This window comes from Xyrauchen texanus, chromosome 1 (assembly GCF_025860055.1).
Source record: "Xyrauchen texanus isolate HMW12.3.18 chromosome 1, RBS_HiC_50CHRs, whole genome shotgun sequence".
In the NCBI taxonomy this organism is placed as follows: Eukaryota; Metazoa; Chordata; class Actinopteri; order Cypriniformes; family Catostomidae; genus Xyrauchen; species Xyrauchen texanus.
Window position 1 is genome coordinate 17,427,135 of NC_068276.1, and position 18,446 is coordinate 17,445,580.

The 18,446-nt window shown below is 40.4% G+C and overlaps 1 protein-coding gene across 1 annotated transcript in view; it reads left to right on the top strand.

The window, feature by feature from the left end:
* LOC127651910 (circularly permutated Ras protein 1-like) overlaps positions 1–15,963 on the top strand; it is a 29,564-nt gene extending 13,601 nt beyond the window's left edge. Inside the window, exons 8-20 of the mRNA XM_052137969.1 lie at positions 533–583; positions 720–809; positions 2,646–2,797; positions 5,429–5,510; positions 5,690–5,814; positions 5,992–6,076; positions 7,715–7,821; positions 7,962–8,071; positions 8,858–8,969; positions 9,388–9,528; positions 11,426–11,519; positions 12,691–12,741; positions 13,621–15,963. Of these exons, the coding sequence (XP_051993929.1) occupies positions 533–583; positions 720–809; positions 2,646–2,797; positions 5,429–5,510; positions 5,690–5,814; positions 5,992–6,076; positions 7,715–7,821; positions 7,962–8,071; positions 8,858–8,969; positions 9,388–9,528; positions 11,426–11,519; positions 12,691–12,741; positions 13,621–13,716 (1,296 nt within the window). The 3' untranslated portion in view covers positions 13,717–15,963. The remainder of the gene's footprint in view (positions 1–532; positions 584–719; positions 810–2,645; positions 2,798–5,428; positions 5,511–5,689; positions 5,815–5,991; positions 6,077–7,714; positions 7,822–7,961; positions 8,072–8,857; positions 8,970–9,387; positions 9,529–11,425; positions 11,520–12,690; positions 12,742–13,620) is intronic.
* The last annotated feature ends 2,483 nt before the right edge of the window (positions 15,964–18,446 follow it).

The window sequence follows — 18,446 nt, forward strand, 5'->3', positions numbered from 1 at the left end:
ATCCAGATTATTACAGATTTAATATAAATGCTGCCTGATAATGATTGCGATTACCATTGATGAGACACGTATTGAGTGAAAACTGGATCATAACCTCCCACACATGCATGCAGGGCCAGTCCTATGATGCAACCTTTGTTGTGGCACTTGTATGTTAAGGGGGGTTGCTCCTTGATCGTTTTGCTGTCAGTCAGGGTGGGGGTATCAGAAGTTTCTGGGGGGAGCTTGAGGCAAATCTAAGGGGGTAATCCCCAAACCCAAAATCGGCCACACTAAGGCCACCGGGATTCTGTTTGTTTTTTGTTTTGTTTTGCTTTACTGTGGTTTGAGTTGTAGTTGGAATTTTATCCTAAATTTAGAAAGAATCTTAAGTGTAAACTTATTGTTGGATCATGATGTTTGCGTGAAAAGGTTTGCACACAGGTTTTACGCACAAATATGTGCGTACACACTGAACAAGACCTATTATGTTTGCGTTACCCTCATTTGATATGTTGCCGTTCTTTGTCTCTCTCTTTGTCATTTCTCTTAGATCTCTCCTGGTAACAGCATGCGCTCACCCACATATATTTCACGACTGCAAGTGAGTGGTGATAGTTACATTTCCATTGTCTCTGCTATTTTAAACAAACACTGAACATGGAGTACTTTCTCTGATTTGGAACAGTTTTTTGTTTGTTTGATTTTTTGTTAAGTTTCTCCTTTTTTTCCGGATTAAGGGAGTCCAAGAAGCTCTTCAGTTGGTGCTGTCCTCCTTGTTGAAAACATCCCCTCACCGAAGAGTGGCGCTGGTGACCTTCAACAATGAGGTAAAAACATTTATGGGAGGAGACAAAGGGCGAGCCAGAGAAGGAGTAGCGGAGCGACAGAAATCAGACATTTCTAAAATATTGAATGTAATAATAATACACAAGCTATAGTAAAATAGGTTCCCCTTCTGTCACACACTCAACGTTGTGTCGATTGTAGTGACACAAGGGGCTTCTTTCGTGAGCCTCGGATACCTCTGAATATGAAAAAGGGCAATGCCAAATTGGCGAACAGAATTTGCATGTCCCACCACCGGACATACGGGTATAAAAGGCAGGATGTGCCTCTGTTCGGTCAGACTCTTTCTTCGATGTTGAGCGGTTGTGTGTGTTCAGCGAGCTGAAACCTCACTCTGTTCCACCTCACCTCTAGCGAGCTTTCCTGTTGGATCTATGGTGCATTGCCAGCAGCTTTCTCCCTCCTCTGCACGCCAGTGCAGTCCTCACACCTGGGCGCTTCAACAGTCTTCTAAAAGAGCAAACACTCCTCTAAAAGAGTATTATTTTCAAGAGAAAATGAAAGAGTTACGTTTGGCGTTGAACGTAATTTTAAAGACATGTCTATACCAAGATGCCCTTCCGCCTTTGTGTTGTTCCTGGATGCAGCAGATATCTCTCCGCTTCTGACAGCCATAGGCGCTGCTTTGTATGTCTGGGTCGCGATCAAACCAAGTGTTTGTGGATGGTTTGTGTACTCATCGCGAGAACCTGACCATGACATCGTTGCGATCACGGCTTTCCTTTCTTAAAGGAAACGCCACTCCAGCCGCCCCCTTCGTTGCTCCTTCTTCCCAAGGGATTGAGGACGACCGGCTGGCTATGGAAGTGATTTGGGGAGTTCAGGGGGTGCGGTTTAGCCAGGTAAATCCCCACAAACCACCCGCCCCCCAGCACACTCGATTGCTTCCGTCCGGGCTTGACATGAGACTTGTTTGCCTCACAGCCAGTCTGATGTCTCCGTTGGAGCCATGGAGCAAGATGATGACGTTGCCGCTGCATTGGAGAGCGTCACAGCGTCTGACGTGGAGGACTCAGCTGGGCTGCCGCCTTCGGGCTTGTCCGATATGCTTGCCCGGACCGCCATGAGCATGGGGTTGGACTGGAACCCTCCCCTCAACCCTCACGGCTAGACGATTGGTTCCTCGAGTCAGGGGCCACTGGAGGCCACAGGTGTTACGGGACGTATTAATCTAGGGATATCAAAGGGACATCATCATAAACCAGAACAGAACCAACTAGAACAACCTTGTGTAAATAAACATAAAGAAGCTTAAGCAGACCACCAACAAGGCTTGAAGCATAAGAATCAGGCTTTACTGATAATTAAATGTATTTACATATTTACAAACATATGGTAAATGGTCTGCACTTATATAGCGCCTTTTTAAGCCTTAACGGTATTCAAAGCGCTTTACACTGTGACTCATTCACCCATTCACACACACATTCACATACACCAATGGCGGCAGAGCTGCTATGTAAGGTGCTACCGTGCCATTGGGAGCAACTGTGGCTTTTTGGTTTTTCAAAATATCATCGTGAAAATACGCAGAATAAGAAGAAACAAATAAAATGACAAGCAATACATTTTTAGAGAAGTAGACAAATACATCATTAGAGAGTATTAATAGATACCCAAATAATTTTTTGGTGGCCTGTTTTAAATTGTGTTCTTTTCATTCATTCTTTTATTCATTCTTTTAATCACTGTATTACAACAGAAATGTACAAGAGATTCACTTCCCCAAGTGTTCATATCCTCAAACTGCTTCCGTTATTCTCAAATGGACAGATCAGAGTTGAGTAAAGCATGATGTTTGTGTTTGTGGTTTTCAGGTCACGGTATATGGGGATGGTACCAGGGTTCCTCTCTCCTTGAAAGACTGGGCTCTGGTGGACTACGACTACCTGAAGAAGGAAGGAGAAAACTACAGCACCCCTCACTGCATTGCAGAGACTATCCAGCCTCTTACTCAGAAAATCAAGGAGTGAGTTGAACACTGTGTGGCTATATTTATTTGCATTATGTCCCTTTGTAATGTCCCCTCTGTCCTATTTCAAGTAATCTTTGGAACAGTTCACTTTTGGATAAAATGCAATCTGACCCAGCAGACTGAAGTACCATTCAATATCCCCATGCATGATGCATGGCCATATCTGATGGATCTTTGGAGATGAAATGTGTGGGCATCACTGTAATTAATAATCAAAACAGGCCTCTTCATCTGAAAATGTCTTTTAATGACTCTTCTGTGAAACAAGTGCATGGCAATATTGCACTCAGAAATAACAGAATCAGCACGGTCACGAAAATTGGATAAGTTGCGCATGGTTGTTGCGCATAGTACTGCACATTGCACACTCATGAAAATAGAGCCCATAGTCTATAATGTTAACCCTGATAAATGCCTTTAATTGCTCTTTCATGTTCGCACAACGGAAGCTTCAAGTTGTAGCTTTAGACAACTTCTGCTGCACTCTGTTTAAATGGCAGTGCACATAGCGTGGGATTATTATGGTCTATTTATTTATAATTCATCCCAAATACTTGATTTAGACAGACCCACATCACCTGCCAATCATTATTCAGGGATGATGAAATGAAGAATGAATTAAATGCTGTAGTTGGATTTTATGATTTTAAAGGGAAGGATATATATCAACATGCAGCACTTGCAAAATATAACTATGTTTTTATTAGAGAAAGGCTAGAATATAGTGCAAACAAGTGTATATTTAGCACATAATAGAGCATTTAAACAAGACAGGGGTATACAGTATGTCACAAACAAATTACACATAAAGATTGTACAAAGTATGAGCAATGACAATGATCATATTGCTTTCATGTCGTTACTTTTAAAATCTCCAGGTATGTTATAAGAGTCATTTAACAAATGTTCAAATAAAGGAATATTCCCATCCCAGAGTCCGATTTCAGAAAATAACTGGTTTGATCATTTTAAACGCTGAGTAATATCCTCCCAGTTTGAGTGCAATGATTGGGGAAGCATTCACTGGTGACCAAATATGTACAGCAAGTCCTAAGATTTCAATGCAGTGTAATAATAAATATGTAACATATTGAGATGGAAATGTCACGGTGTCTACACCTGCATTGTATTTAAAATATAAGCAGGAGATTAACATGTAAGATTGGGTTTATACACTGCCTATTCTGACATGAGTTAAGCGCATTAATCCTGTGGGAGTTCCTGAGCAGCGCACAGAACCTCATGAGCCGGGAACCCTTTGCCCTGATAATAGCCTCACTCGTACTTCTGTACATTCAAATGGAAGATGAAACTCATTGTAAAGTCACTGTGTCAAGCTAAAGAAATGTTTAAATGGTTGATGTTTATTATCAAGTGCTTCTAAGCCATCAAAAATTGCGATCATCCATTTATAGAAGAACTAGAGGCAGAGGGTTGATTCTGCTACTATTTGGATGTGATGACAGAATCTGTGGTAAAGGTCTATTTTTTTGGGTATTATCTAGAAAATAATCTTCCGGCAGCCATAGTCCTGCGGCAGTCTCATTCACTGTTACTAAGGTTAGGTTTAAGGTTAGATTTAGTGGTATGTGTAGAGTTTCTGTGGGACTCCAGATAACGTCACAAGTGCCTCTTGCTAGAATTAGGGCATTCGGAGGTTGCCTTCTAGACACGACCTATAGAGTGGTTCACTTTCAACTTCTGGCTAAACAGCATGAATATAATGCCAATATTAGTTATTTATGTGAAGAACAAGTCATGGTTTAAATTAGTAAACTAAGTAAATGTTAGGGGCCATTGTTTAAACAAATGATTTTGCATGAATTGTAAGATAAATGAGTAAAAGTTTTCAAAGTCCATCTTGAATTAACTGCAGAAGTGCACATACTGTAGATTGGCTGATGAAGGATTTAGTTGGCAATTACTTTATTGTCTATGCATTCCATTTTATCCAGAGCTGGATCTGGCAGGATCTGGTAATCTCAGGATATATATCCCGAGGTTGAAAGAATATGAGGCAGAGTTATAGAACATGGGAAGTGTTTCCGGTTCTGGCATACCTGACTAATGCAGCATAACTATGAGTATGATGGATAAATTAGGTGTATGCCTGGCTGAATAGATGAGTCTTTAGTCTAGACTAAAACTGAGAGAGTGTGTCTGAGTCCCGAACACTGCTAGGAATAAATTATATATATAATACCATAGTTTAGGAGCAAAATAGGAAAAGAATGTCCCTCATTTTGTGTATTTTTATACTCTAGATAATATTAACAGGCCAGAATTTTGCAATCGTAATGGTTAAAGAGTATTTAGTAGTTCTTATATAGCAACTTCAAATTCAAATTTCAATTCAAGTTTGGGTTATGATTATGTCTAATTTATGTTGTAGAACCAAATGTTCAAGTGTCTTGAAGAAATGTTTATCAAAGACCTTGTTTTAAACATAAAATGAAAAAACACATTATAAAAACCCATAGTAAATACAAGGGAACCCATGGCTCAAAAATGCTCATTCTCCTCCTGGACTACAACCTGAACAGCTCTGTTGTGTGTCTACCTCAACACGTGATTCATTTATTATTTATTTTTTGACATTTTTTAACAATTGTTTCCTCTCACCAGACTCAGAGAGCATGGTGCTACAGCACTGGGTCCAGCTGCTCTCATCTCTGTCGCCATGGCATCACAGTTCACTGGGTCAAAGGTTTGTATTTCATAATTCCACATTCTGAAAACGATACTGTGTATTTTTTATAATAAATATAACCAAAGACAAGCCATGGCCAAAGTGGGGCCTTTTTAATATATATATATATATATATATTTTTACACATATATTCTTTATTTACTGATTTGATTAGTTTTTATTTCATTTGTTTTCAGGTCATAATTTGCACAGATGGGCAGGCCAACATAGGTCTAGGCCAATTACAACAAGAGTCTTCCCATTGTCCCACCCCCTCACCCTATTTTTACAACCACTTAGCCTATTATGCTGCAGAAAAGGGGTGAGTAATAAAGGACAATTCTAATTTTGAATATTACGCTAGTTTAAACTCAGAAACAGAGCACACGTTTGTTGAATAGGATAAAATTTAAGATGCAAATCTGATAATTAAGTGTAATATAAACATGTATAATGCGATGAGGGTAATTAAGTTGCTCGTTTCTGTCATTGTTTATAGTGTGATAGTGTCAGTGATGACCTTTGAAGGAGAGGACTGTCGTTTGGCTGAGGTGGGAAGGCTGGCTGACCACACTGGAGGCAGAGTGAGTTACAGCTACTGATAATCTAAAATCCAACTTTATAATTGTGTTTAGGGTCAGAGCAGGCAAGATCATTTAGCTGGACTCAGATTAGAAGGTATAGACTGATTTTGAGTCTGGTTTAGTGAACCTTTGAAACAAGAGAGTATTCTAGACCAGTGGTTCCCAACCCAGATCCTGGAGGCCTCCCAGCACAGCACATCTCCCTTTTCTGACACACCCAGATCAGTTCTTGGAGTATCTACTAACGAGCTGATGAGTTATATTGCAATTTTGCAAAAAAATAAATTTTACACACTATTCAGAATTACGGAGCCCCTTAAGTGACATTTGCGTGGGGGGAAAATCCAGAGATTTATACGTGCTTAAAATAAACTTTCCCATGTGCACGTGTCACAATTTATGGTGTATGAATATCGAATTTCCTTTTGGGTCAGCACCATCTCAAGGAGAATGCAAGTGCTTGGTGGCACCTTGGCATTGAATGGCACCAAAAGTGACAAAAAAAATAACCTAAAGTTCAAAATGTTGGGGCAAAATATATCCTGGTTTCTAGAGTTTCTACTTTTAGAGTAGCATTACACACTATCACATTAAATATGTTTTGAATAAAAGAATGACACCATACATTTTTATTTGTTAAGAAAAAATGCCCTCATAAAAATAAAAAAAGCTTAAAATACAATAATAATAATAATAATAAAAACTATAAATATATAGTGCATCTGGAACACCTGCTATGACATTCTCATCTTTTTCACCTTTCATGAGTTAGCATCCGTGGTGAAGAACATCTTGTGACCTCAAAAAGTCAACAAGTCTTTCTTCCATTCATGGTATAATCTCTGGAATTTCCCCCTGCAAAGGTCACTTAAGGGGCTTCCTACTGCAGAGAAAGATTGAGAGAAACTAAAAGGTGTGGGCATAGCTCAGAAAAATGGAAAAGGTAAAGAAAGTGGAATGAGGTCCTGGGTCACTAAAGACCCAGGCTATTATTCATTAAGTTCACCCAGTAGTCCTTGCTACTTTCTAGGAACTGCACTGTTTGTCACTAACTCTATTATGTGTCACACTGTTGTAACACATTATCTTGCATTGTCTGTATGACCCCCTTCAGGATAATTTAACCAAGACTGTTGTTAATAGAGTTACAACTCGCACTGTTTTAGAACATCCTGAACAATGTGGAAAATGCCTGCGTTGCTTGTATAACCTCTCTGTAGATGTCAAACCTGTTTTTAAAGAGTTAAGCAACATTTTCTTTGAAGTCCATTTCAGAGAAACCGATGCTTGTCACCAATGACACCCACACACACACAGTATAACACAGAGATGGGAGGAAGATTTTGTGTTCTGTATTTCCCCTACAAGTGTATTTGAACTGTTTTATGCATCGGAGCAGTTATAAAAGTAAACTGGTGCACATTTACCAGACATCAATTACTTTTGTAATATGTGTCTATTTTTATTTATTAATATCAGTTTGTACATGGGTTGACTATAATATCTCTTTAAAAATCCAGAACTGTGTTATTACATGTGCAATAATTAAAGATCAGTCGACAATCTATCCTCTATACACATAAGTAATATTAAATACTAATTATGCATTTTAATATAAATCTTCACGCTCCCTCCCAGATCAATATTGTAAATATTGGTACAGTTGCCACAGAGATTCAGAGTGCTATAGCTGACAATGTCCTGGCAACAAGTGTCATGGCAACACTGCTGGCACCTGATGGCATGTAAGTATTGTATCAGTTACATTCAACCTAAATACACATGCATTATACTCTCAAATGAATTCATGCCCACACACACACGTACACGTACTGTATAAGCTCTCTCTGTTTTTCTTACTCTTTTTCCATTCTGATTGTCACAGGTACTTCCCCTATGAGGAGGAAGATCATTGCTTAGTGAGAGATATCGGTAACGTGACAGAAGGAGTTGAGATCACCTTCCAGTTTGCAGTCAGACCAGAAAAAGTTGAAAGTAAGCATTATATCAAACATTGAAACGATGCTAACGCATTGGACAAGAGGTAGATCACCAAGTAGATTTAAGTATGTCGGTGTGTGCATTTGTGTGTTTACGTGCATGTAGTCTCCATAAAAGCTCCTCCAAAAGCTTTAGGGATATTCAGGGATGTTCAGTTGAAAAATCATTAAGCAAATAAAAACATATAAGAAAATAAGAAAATGCAAAAAGTTATTTTAAGGTAAGTGTCATAATTCCCTGTTGTCTGCCCTGTGTTTCTCACTTGTCATCTGTCCCGGACTACACTTCCCATAATTCCCTGCCCTCATCACTGCCAGCTAATTTAAACCCCATCCATTGTTTGTTCTGTAACGAAACAGACGAGGAGTGAGGATCTAGATGCAGTTTTTAATGGAAAAACAAAAGATGAACAGGGTAACTAAAAACACAGGGAACAAATGAAACATCCACGATGGGAAAACCAAAATATAAACAAGAGAAACATCCATGAAGGGCACGGGCAGGAACACAGTCAAGGACATACATTACATTTAACAACTGACACCGAATGATAAAACAATGGGGTTTAAATACACAAGGATAATGACACACAGGTGAAAACAATGAAGCTGGCAGTGATGAGGGCAGGGAATTATGGGAAGTGTAGTCCGGGACAGATGACAAGTGAGAAACACAGGGCAGACAACAGGGAATCGTGACAGTAAGGTTAGTAGTCATTATAACTAGCTTTATAAAAAAGAAACAAGAGAAGTAGATAGCTAAGTATGTGCGTGTGTTTAGGTTTCCAAAGAAGAGACAGGGTCCCTTTTCAGTTGCAGCTCAATTTCAGGACTCGAGATTTGCAAAGAGTGACGAGAGTTATCACTCAACAGAAACGAGTGACAACAACCAGGTAAAATGAACACACCATCACAGCCAATACACTCCAGTTCTCAATCTCGTGACACATCATTCATTTTAAAGGAATTTATAATATCATGTTTACCTGCATATTGTTTATGTCTTGTGGCTATACTATAAAAAGTGAGTGTTTTAACGTTCAAATATTGGCCCCCATTCACCTCCACTGTGTCTCACAGTAAGAGCTTTTTTAAAGAAAAAGAGGGCGAAGTCAAAATACATTTTTGTGGTAATCAATATTACGCCACAAATAATGTCAGTTGAGCTTCACTTGTATTGAACCCGGAATATTCCTATAAAATCTTACATTACTCTGCCTGCTTTATAATTAATTGTTTTACATGCAAAATATCAGCAAAAAAAATTATTGTGGGTACAGAATGTCTACATCTTTTTCCCTCTCTACATAGTTGGGTGTGGGCGGGCAGTTTAAATATGTCTGTGTTGGCCGTTCACTGTGCCCAGCTGTGTGCCCGGCTGACTATGGAGGGCAAAGTGCAGGAAGCACAAAGGCAACTCATAGCTCAGCAGGAACTTCTAAAAGATATAAGGTACAGCAAACATCTCCAGACAGCTACTCATGATGCTGTCTGATAAGTCAAATGTGTAAATATCAATATGGGTTGAATCTTATAAAAAATATTAAGACATATTATTGCAGACATGGCTGGGTCATATTTCACCCCAAAGTCAAAAGAAAAACTCTTCTATCCCAGTTTAATATGTAGAGACAACTATAAGTAAGCCATTTGCAAGCCAAAAAGTGTAAACATTGTAGCTCTGTGGCTTTTCAAAACATAGCTCTTTTTATTGAAGCAATGACACAGTGATATTGGCTCAACCAATGGTTTGAGTTTGGGGTGGGACCATCTTTTTTTTTTTTTTTTCCTGACCTATGAGACACGGGGATCAGGAAACCAGTTTGGGAACAATCATTTTTGCAGTTCTGTTTGGTGACACTAGTGGTGTTATTTTTATGTGTTGTGACATTATTTTTCATGACAAAAAGAATCAATTATTTAAATTAACAGTACAAATGTAAAGGAAAATTATACATATTTACCATGATAGATAAATGTAATTAATGGAAAATAATTATTTGTACTTGATTACAGTAATGAGAATGTGATTTATTTTTTTTAAATACTGTACACCCTATCTACAACAGCGGTATTGAATCAACAGCTTGAAGGCTGTCTATGCTGGATGCATAAACGTCAGCAATATTTAACTGGTATAAATATTTACTCATTAAAGAACTATTATTGTAACATGACTATTACTAAAACTGCGTATAAATCTGGTTAAAGAAACAAACAATTATTTAAATTATCTGACTAGAGGCCGGAAACACCACAAGCTGGCTTTAATATAGCAGTCAGATGTTATTTGAATAGCATGCTATTTGGTAAGTAAAATCACTATTTCAGATGGACGGGATAATAAAGTGGCTAGAGAAACGGATCATTAATAAAGCACAACAGTGCCCCGCCCACCCACGTTATCAGCAGCCTGGGTTCCTGAGGTATTTTTCCTATTCATTTTTTCCATAGGCATTTCATGAAATCCTTCAAAAAAAGATTTCTGAGCCATGAACCAAACCTACCAGCTTCGAGGTGAATCACACCTTTATAAACTTTGATTTGAAACTTTGACATAATGTCTTTTATGAGGGCATGAACTACAAACCCATGAAGCATTGTGAATGATGTAATCAAATTAAAAACAGTACATTTTAATTGTAGTGCCAAATATGAATTTATTTACAAATGTACAATAGATTTGGGAGTGTAGGTAGACTCCGTTGCATCATTCACAGTACATGGGTAAGTGGGCGGTCAACGCTTGGCTTATTTCTCTGATTATTGGAGTGTTTCTATTCAGATCCATGGGTAGTGTAGTTCTTCTGCTATTGAACTTGATTTCTAAAAACAAAGTTGAAATGGAATGGACTGATTGCTTTTAGAGAGGCATATACACCAATCGATTAACAACATCGGAGCTCATGGTAGACCTGAATTAAAACATTTAAGTTATCACTTAAAATTAATTCACCTATGGAAAAAATATGTATGGGATTTTGACTTCCAGAACCTGACTGTTGCACTCTATAGAATGGGTCATCTGTTTACTCTCTTTACTACAATGGATGCTTCCAGCGTAGACCGCTTCATTGATTATAATGGAATCTATTTGCATCTGATGTGACGTGATGTGCTTGCATAGACTGGATGTCACAGTAATGAGAATTTGTCCATAGTTATCATGAATATCATGTCATAGTGAAACAATGTTAATGGTCCTAAAGTTATTTTTTATTTTTTTGCTAAATGTAATTTCCAATTGTATTTATTTATTTTTATAATGTAAAACCTAGACATTTCATTGTCAGATTCAGTCATACTGTAAGTGTGTGTGAGATACTTAGTCTTTCTGTTAACGTCTCAGTGAACAGAAGCCAAGACCTAAAGAGGAAAGTGTCTATGGGAACTGGATCAGTACTATGAGTATGATCTGTGATGACCTCACCATTGTCAAAAAGGTCAGAACACAACCTTAATCACCAAAAATAATCACTGTCAATAAATGAATTAAATTATTTTATGTTAACACTTTTTAATACGTCACATTTCAACACATCACATTCAGTAAGAAACGGACTCGTATCACACATTAAAAGGTCATTAACAAGCAACGTTTCACTAAACAGGTCAGAAGTTCATGTACTTTTATATATGAATACATATAAATAAACATTAGTCAAGGTTTCAATGATAATGTAAAATATTTGGTAATGTTAAGATCTGTTTATTTGACATTATTTCAAAAAAGAAAAAAGAATAACCCCAAAGTGAATCACCATTTGTGAGGGTTGAAGAGGGAAAAATGCTTTTCATTGTCATTTAGTCAGCAGACAAGGGCACACTCTTATGCACACATACACACATGCTAAAATGCATTCGTGTATTGTAGATATGTAGTGGCCCACACAGAGTCTGCAATTTTATTGTATAAATGTTTTTCAGCTATTTTAACTATTACGGTAACACTTTACAAAATGTTGTATTTGTTTACATACATTAAGTAACATAATAGTAAATGCATTCGGTGTCATGAATCATGACGGTGTCATTACAGCATTTATTAAACTTGGATAATGTTAATTTATGAAAATAAATTGTTAATTGTTAATTCAAGTAAGTTAATGCATTAACAAATTTTAACTTTTACTTTAAATGTGAAAAATGTATCAGTATATGTTGAAGTTAACATTAACCAAGGATGAGTAGTGTAAAAGTTTTGTGCATTGTCAGTTCATATTAACTAATGGGTTTAACTCCTGTGAACAGATACAACCTTATTGCAAAGTGTTACCACCTTTTCCGTTCTAATGTTTTGGAAGAAACCTACAGCATTTTGTGTATTTAAACATGGTGAAATGTGCTTCACTCTTAAAGGGTGCTGAAAGCATTATCAAATTAGCCAAAAGACTTTAACACTGACGGTGTGAAAGACGGTCATTCAAATTCGGCAGCATTTTCTGACAGGCAGATTTGGGCCTGGATATGTGGCTGTGACTGCTGAACTAGATGTGTTGAAATCTGTTCAGCCTAAAAGGCAACATGCTCCAAGGTATTATGAATGAATCATTGTGACTGAACATTAAAGACATTGTTATTAAAAACATGAAACTCTTTGCTCTAAATAAACAGAACACAACAGAAACTGACGCCCAACCAGCAAGCCGAACATCTTCCAACGCAGTGAGTTTTATCTCTTTATCTGTTTATATCTGTGGTGACTTCAGACTGGTTTGTTTCCTACTTGTTGAATAAGAAATTTGGATTGTCTGTTGGAGATGAGATGTCCTCCTCTTCAACAATTAATTGTGGTGTTCCGCAAGGATCCATTTTAGGGCCAATATAGTTTTCACTACTGTATGTTACCGCTTGGTTGTGTGATTCAAAAGTACAACATTCATTTTAATTTCTATGCAGAAGATCATTTAAGGAACATTTCCAAGTTTAGACATGAGTTTTAAGGATACAGAGAAGATTATACATGGTTTTATCTCATATTCCCTTTATTATTGCAATGCCCTGTTTTACACTTTAAATCAATGCACTTTAGCATAGCTGCAATTGGTGCAAAATGCTACAGACTTAAATATTTACATTAACTAGGTTTTTATTACATATTACTCCAGTTTTAGCTTCTGTGCATTGGTTGGCAATTCATTTTAGGGTTGAATTTAAGATTTTGTTAATTAAATTTAAAAACGTTACATGGGTTGGCACCAGAATATTTAGCAGAACTTTTAAGACCTTTTGAGATATTTAGACCTCGTTGATCTTCTTGTCAAGAACTGTTGGCTGTCCTAAGATGCAAATGCAAAACTAAAGGTGATAGAGCTTTTGTGATGAAAGCTTGACAATTTTGGAACAGCCTGCCCTGGGATATTAGATCTGCTGAATCTGTCTGTTTTTACTACTATGTGAATGTGTTGTGTTTTAATGAGTGTTTTGATTTTGTATTTTGTGAATCACTTTGTTGTAAATTGCTAAAAGTTATTATTATTATATTATTTAATGTTAGTCATCTATCTATATACATTAACACAATAGCATATTTGTTTCCACCAGAGTCTTTCAGATGAGGTGGCCAAGGTGGTCTACCAAATGAAGAGAGCAAAGAGTGTGAACGGAAAAGGACAGAGAGTTGCCATGTTGGAGAACTGAGTTGCCAAGACTCATAGGAAGTAATTTGATAGTCTTAAACAAGTGAAATACCCATGAACTTTTACAAATTTACTCTGAATTAATTGCTGCATCATTCGCCAACTATGGACAGTTAATACTGCTTGGAATGTACATGATGTGAATGTACAAAAAAATGTGTTGTGTAAAGCATGAGTCACTGACCTAGTAACCTCTGTAGTGGAAAGACTGCATGTTCAACATGTACTAGTGTTTATCTTTGTCTGGCAACTTGTATTGTATAAATGTATGTCAAATAACCAGTGTTCACTATGGTACTATACATGGGGACTGTAATAATATAGATAATAAAATAAATAAAATATTTCACAGTCCCAGACTTGCTTTCTCTGTATTTGTGCTCACAACATCTTATTAAGTACAGTCATCCTGCAAATTACTTATGCTTTTTATAAACCAAACAATTTTTTGGTGTATATTGTTGAGAGAAATGGTGAGAACTGGTTGGAACTAACCTCAGGGATGTGGTACATGACAAGACAGTCTTGATCACTCAGTCATTCTGTCCCCTTCTTATCTTGCTCTCTAATGTTCATTCTTTATATTTATAGCAGCTGTAGAAGAACTTTTGTGTTCTAAAATAGCATTCTTGAAATGAGGTGATTCTACCTAACATTTAAATCTCTGCCATCGGTATGTACCTTGTGTCACATCTGGTTTCACCCCCTGTGTCACGCGCACAAGAAGAGACAGTCACAATGTCGAATAAAAACAGCTTTATTCGAAAAAACAGGCAACAGTACAAAAAGGGCAAATCCAGTGAAGAGTCGTCAAGGGGGAGCGTGAGGTCGAAGCCGGGGAATCAGAATATAACAAAGGGCAAATCCAGTGAAGAGTAGTCGGGGGAAGCGTTAGGTCGAAGCCGGGAAATAGGTAAACAACTAGACGGGACTTGCGAGAGGAAAAGACAAGGGAAACTAGGGGAACACTAGCGCTGGCAAAGCGAAGGGGTACACTAAACAATAACCAACAAGAGTGAGACGAAAGGGTTGTGATATATATAGGGGAAAAAACGAGCGGTGCAGGTGAAACGAATAACCTAGTGATAGAGACGAGTACACTGCCCTACAAAGGCAAAACGCCGTAACATCATGTTTGGTCAAAAATGAGTTAATGTCATTTTTGGGGTATTCAAGACCCCCTTTATCATGTGAATAAATATCATCAGTCAATTTGATTGTTTTAACGAGAAATTAAAGGGCTATGACAACCGTAACATCCAAAACCATACGAGAAACCACAGCAGAACGCCGTAACAGTTGTTACGGCTCTTAGCCTTTGTTCCGGCACGCTGAAGTTGAGTTTAAGGTGTTCTAACTTTGTTTCGCCTGGCATCAAGAGAGATGTTACGGTGCCACTGTGATGTTACTGTACTCTGGCTTTGCCATACTGTCAAAGATTACCGCTCTTTTATTGTCACCAAACCGCGTAACATACACACGACACATCTTTGAAATAAAGTGTAGACTGCCGACTGCTTGTTTGTATTATTACTCTGTGATAGCGATGTGATAGGGCGATGGTTCAGATCTGTCAATGTCAGTGACAGCCTGGAGCTAGCTAAATTTAATCGGTGTCACGTAAATTAGCGCTAACGTTGACGCTGACACTCGCCTCACATCAGATGCTGAAAACCAAATATTAAATACAGAGGCATCCTACCTTTCCATGCAATCCGATATAATCCATAGAAGATATAATCCATAGCAATGCACGTCATCTGCTGTACCCACAACAATCCATACGTGTTTGAGCCATATTTCCTTCTTGCAGGTGTTCACGTCAGATTTTACAGCTATCGCTAACGTCCGTACAAAGTAGGCTAACCTAAATAGTAAAAGTAATTCCAACTTTTTTTCGGTATACTCTGTCTATATTATCTCAGAATTAAAAAGTAGTAATCCAAGTCAAGTTCGTTGACTGAGCATCTTGAGCAGTTTGGTGGCCCTTAACCCTTTAACTGTCACCCCTCCCCCTTTTTTCGCATAGACATGAAAATCACTATCCAAACTTAAATGGTTGTATTTCAAGAATGTTTTGTCATATATACCTATGGACAAGTTGTGTTCCAAATTTTAGGTTGATATCTCAAAAAATTTGCTTTCAGTAAGATTTTATTTGGGCGCAGTAAAAAACTTGGAATGAGCAGCCTCTAATCTCTAATGTATTGGTCTAATGTTTAATTAATTATTACTCTATATCTTGCATTTAAATACATATACCTTTGTATTCAATTATAATTAAATTATCTTTATTGTGAAAATATGTATTGTATTTATTCATACTGTACATACTGTACTGCAAAGTAACTTATCTGTTATACTGTTTAACGGTGTTAGTGTTGCCGCACTATCCTGATCATTATAGCACTAAATAGGAACAACCAAAGGTCTTCTATATAATTTAAAACAAATACCATGATGACTAGACCTTGGTTAGGTGTTCTTATAATGGATGTAAGTATGGTGAACAGCAAGTAAATATTGATTATATGTCAGTTACGGCCTTTTGCCTTTGCATGACTCCTGATTTTTGGCACATGATACAAAGGCAGAGTACATTAACTGCCAAACAAGGGTCAAAGGTCAATTTTGAGCTCAAGATTTTTTGCATACAAATATTTCTTCTGTATAGCAACTAGTTGTGAAATTTTGGGAGTCCTACCTATAATACTTTTGTCTGGACAAAACAAACTTTAAAGTCATTTTTCTCAGTTTCACACTCTAGTGAGTTAAGGTCTTTTGCTTTTGCAGGGCAGTACAGGTGAAACTAATAACTGGTGATTGAGAGCGAGCGTGTGAGCTCGGGGAGCGAGCGTGTGAGCTCGATGAAGTGAGCGTGCGAGCTCGGGGAGCGAGCCTGTGAGCTCGACGAAGTGAGCGTGTGAGCTCGGGGGGCGAGCGTGTGAGCTCAGGGAGCGAGCGTGTGAGCTCGACGAAGCGAGTGTGTGAGCTCGACGAAGCGAGCGTGTGAGCTCAGGGAGCGAGCGCGTGAGCTCGGAGAGCGAGCCTGTGAGCTCGACGAAGTGAGCGTGTAAGCTCGGGGGGCGAGCGTGTGAGCTCGGGGAGCGAGCGTGTGAGCTCGACGAAGTGAGCGTGTGAGCTCGGGGGGCGAGCGTGTGAGCGCGGGGAGCGAGGTTCGTGACAGTACTCCCCCCTCTGCTACGGACGGCTCCGGACGGCCGCGCTCGGTTGTGAGGTGCGCGACCTCTGGGAAGTGGTGCAGGACGATCGGGATGCTGGCGATCCCAACAAACAAAAAACCCCAGAACAGAAAACCCACAAAACACAACGACAAAATTGAGGGCAGTCCAAGGGGCACAGAGGGCAGGCAGGAAGGCAAGGTCAGGGGGGACATAGCGGACAGGCGGGTGGTCGGGAGATCTAGGGGGCAGCCATAGGGCTGAGACTGGGTCAGGGGGTCTAGAAGGCGACTGGAGGACAGGGATTGGGTCAGGAGGCCAGGGATGAGGCAACAGGGATGGGACAGGGTCAGGAGGCCAGGGAAGAGGCCACAGGACAGGAAGAGGGTCAGGAGGCCCGGGAGGAGGAACGGTTACTGGGGAAGCTGGCAGAACCCAGTGAGGAAGGGTTCCCGGGGGCGGAGCCGTGAAAGGCGGGGCTGTGGAGGACTTGAGGCGGAGGCTCTAGAGGCGGAGACCTGGAAGGCTCTGGCAGCGGAGCCGACGGAGGTGGCACCGTAGGCGGCTCTAGAGGTGGGGGTCTGGAAGGTTCAGGAGGTGGAGCCAATGACGGTGGCGCCGTGGGAGGCTCTAGAGGTGATGGAGGTGGCACCGTAGGAGGCTCTAGAGGCGGGGGCCTGGAATGCTCAGGAGGTGGAGCCAATGACGGTGGCGCCGTGGGAGGCTCTAGAGGCAGAGGCCTGGAAGGCTCTGGAGGTGGAGCTGAAGGAGGCTTTAGGGGCGAAGACCTGGAAGGCTCTGGAGGCAGAGCCAAGGGAGGTGGCGCCGTGGGAGGTTTCTGAGGCGAAGACCCGGTGGGCTCAGTCGAGAGGCTCGAGAGGAGGGGGAGCCCTGGAAGACTCGAGAGATGAAGCCCTGAGAGGCTCGAGAGGAGGAGGAGCCCTGGAAGACTCGGGAGACGAAGCCCTGAGAGGCTTGAGAGGGGGAGGAGCCCTGGAAGACTCGAGAGACGAGGCCCTGAGAGGCTCGAGAGGAGGAGGAGCCCAGGAAGACTCGAGAGACGAAGCCCTGAGAGGCTCGAGAGGAGGAGCCCTGGGAGGCTCGAGAGGCGGGGCCCTGGAGGATTCTGAGGGGCGAGCAGAGGCTGGCAAGCCGTGGAAGACTCTGAGGGCCGAGCAGAGCCCAACCGAGCCGTGGAAGACTCTGAGGGCGAAACAGGGGCCGGCAGAGTCGTGGAAGACTCTGAGGGCGGAACAGGGGCCGGCAGAGCCGTGGAAGACTCTGAGGGTGGAGCAGAGGCCGGCAGAGCCGTGGAAGACTCTGAGGGCGGAGCAGAGGCCGGTAGAGCCGTGAAAGACTCAGAGGGAACCTCTGCGGTCTTGAGCACAAGACGAGACTGGGGAGAAGGGGCCCTCTTCCTTCGCCGGCTCGCTGGCCATGGCAGGCATGGGCGCCGGCTCACTGGCCGTGGCAGGCATAGGCGTGGGCTCGCTGGCCGTGGCAGGCATGGGTGCTGGCTCGCTGGCCATGGCAGGCATGGGCGCCGGCT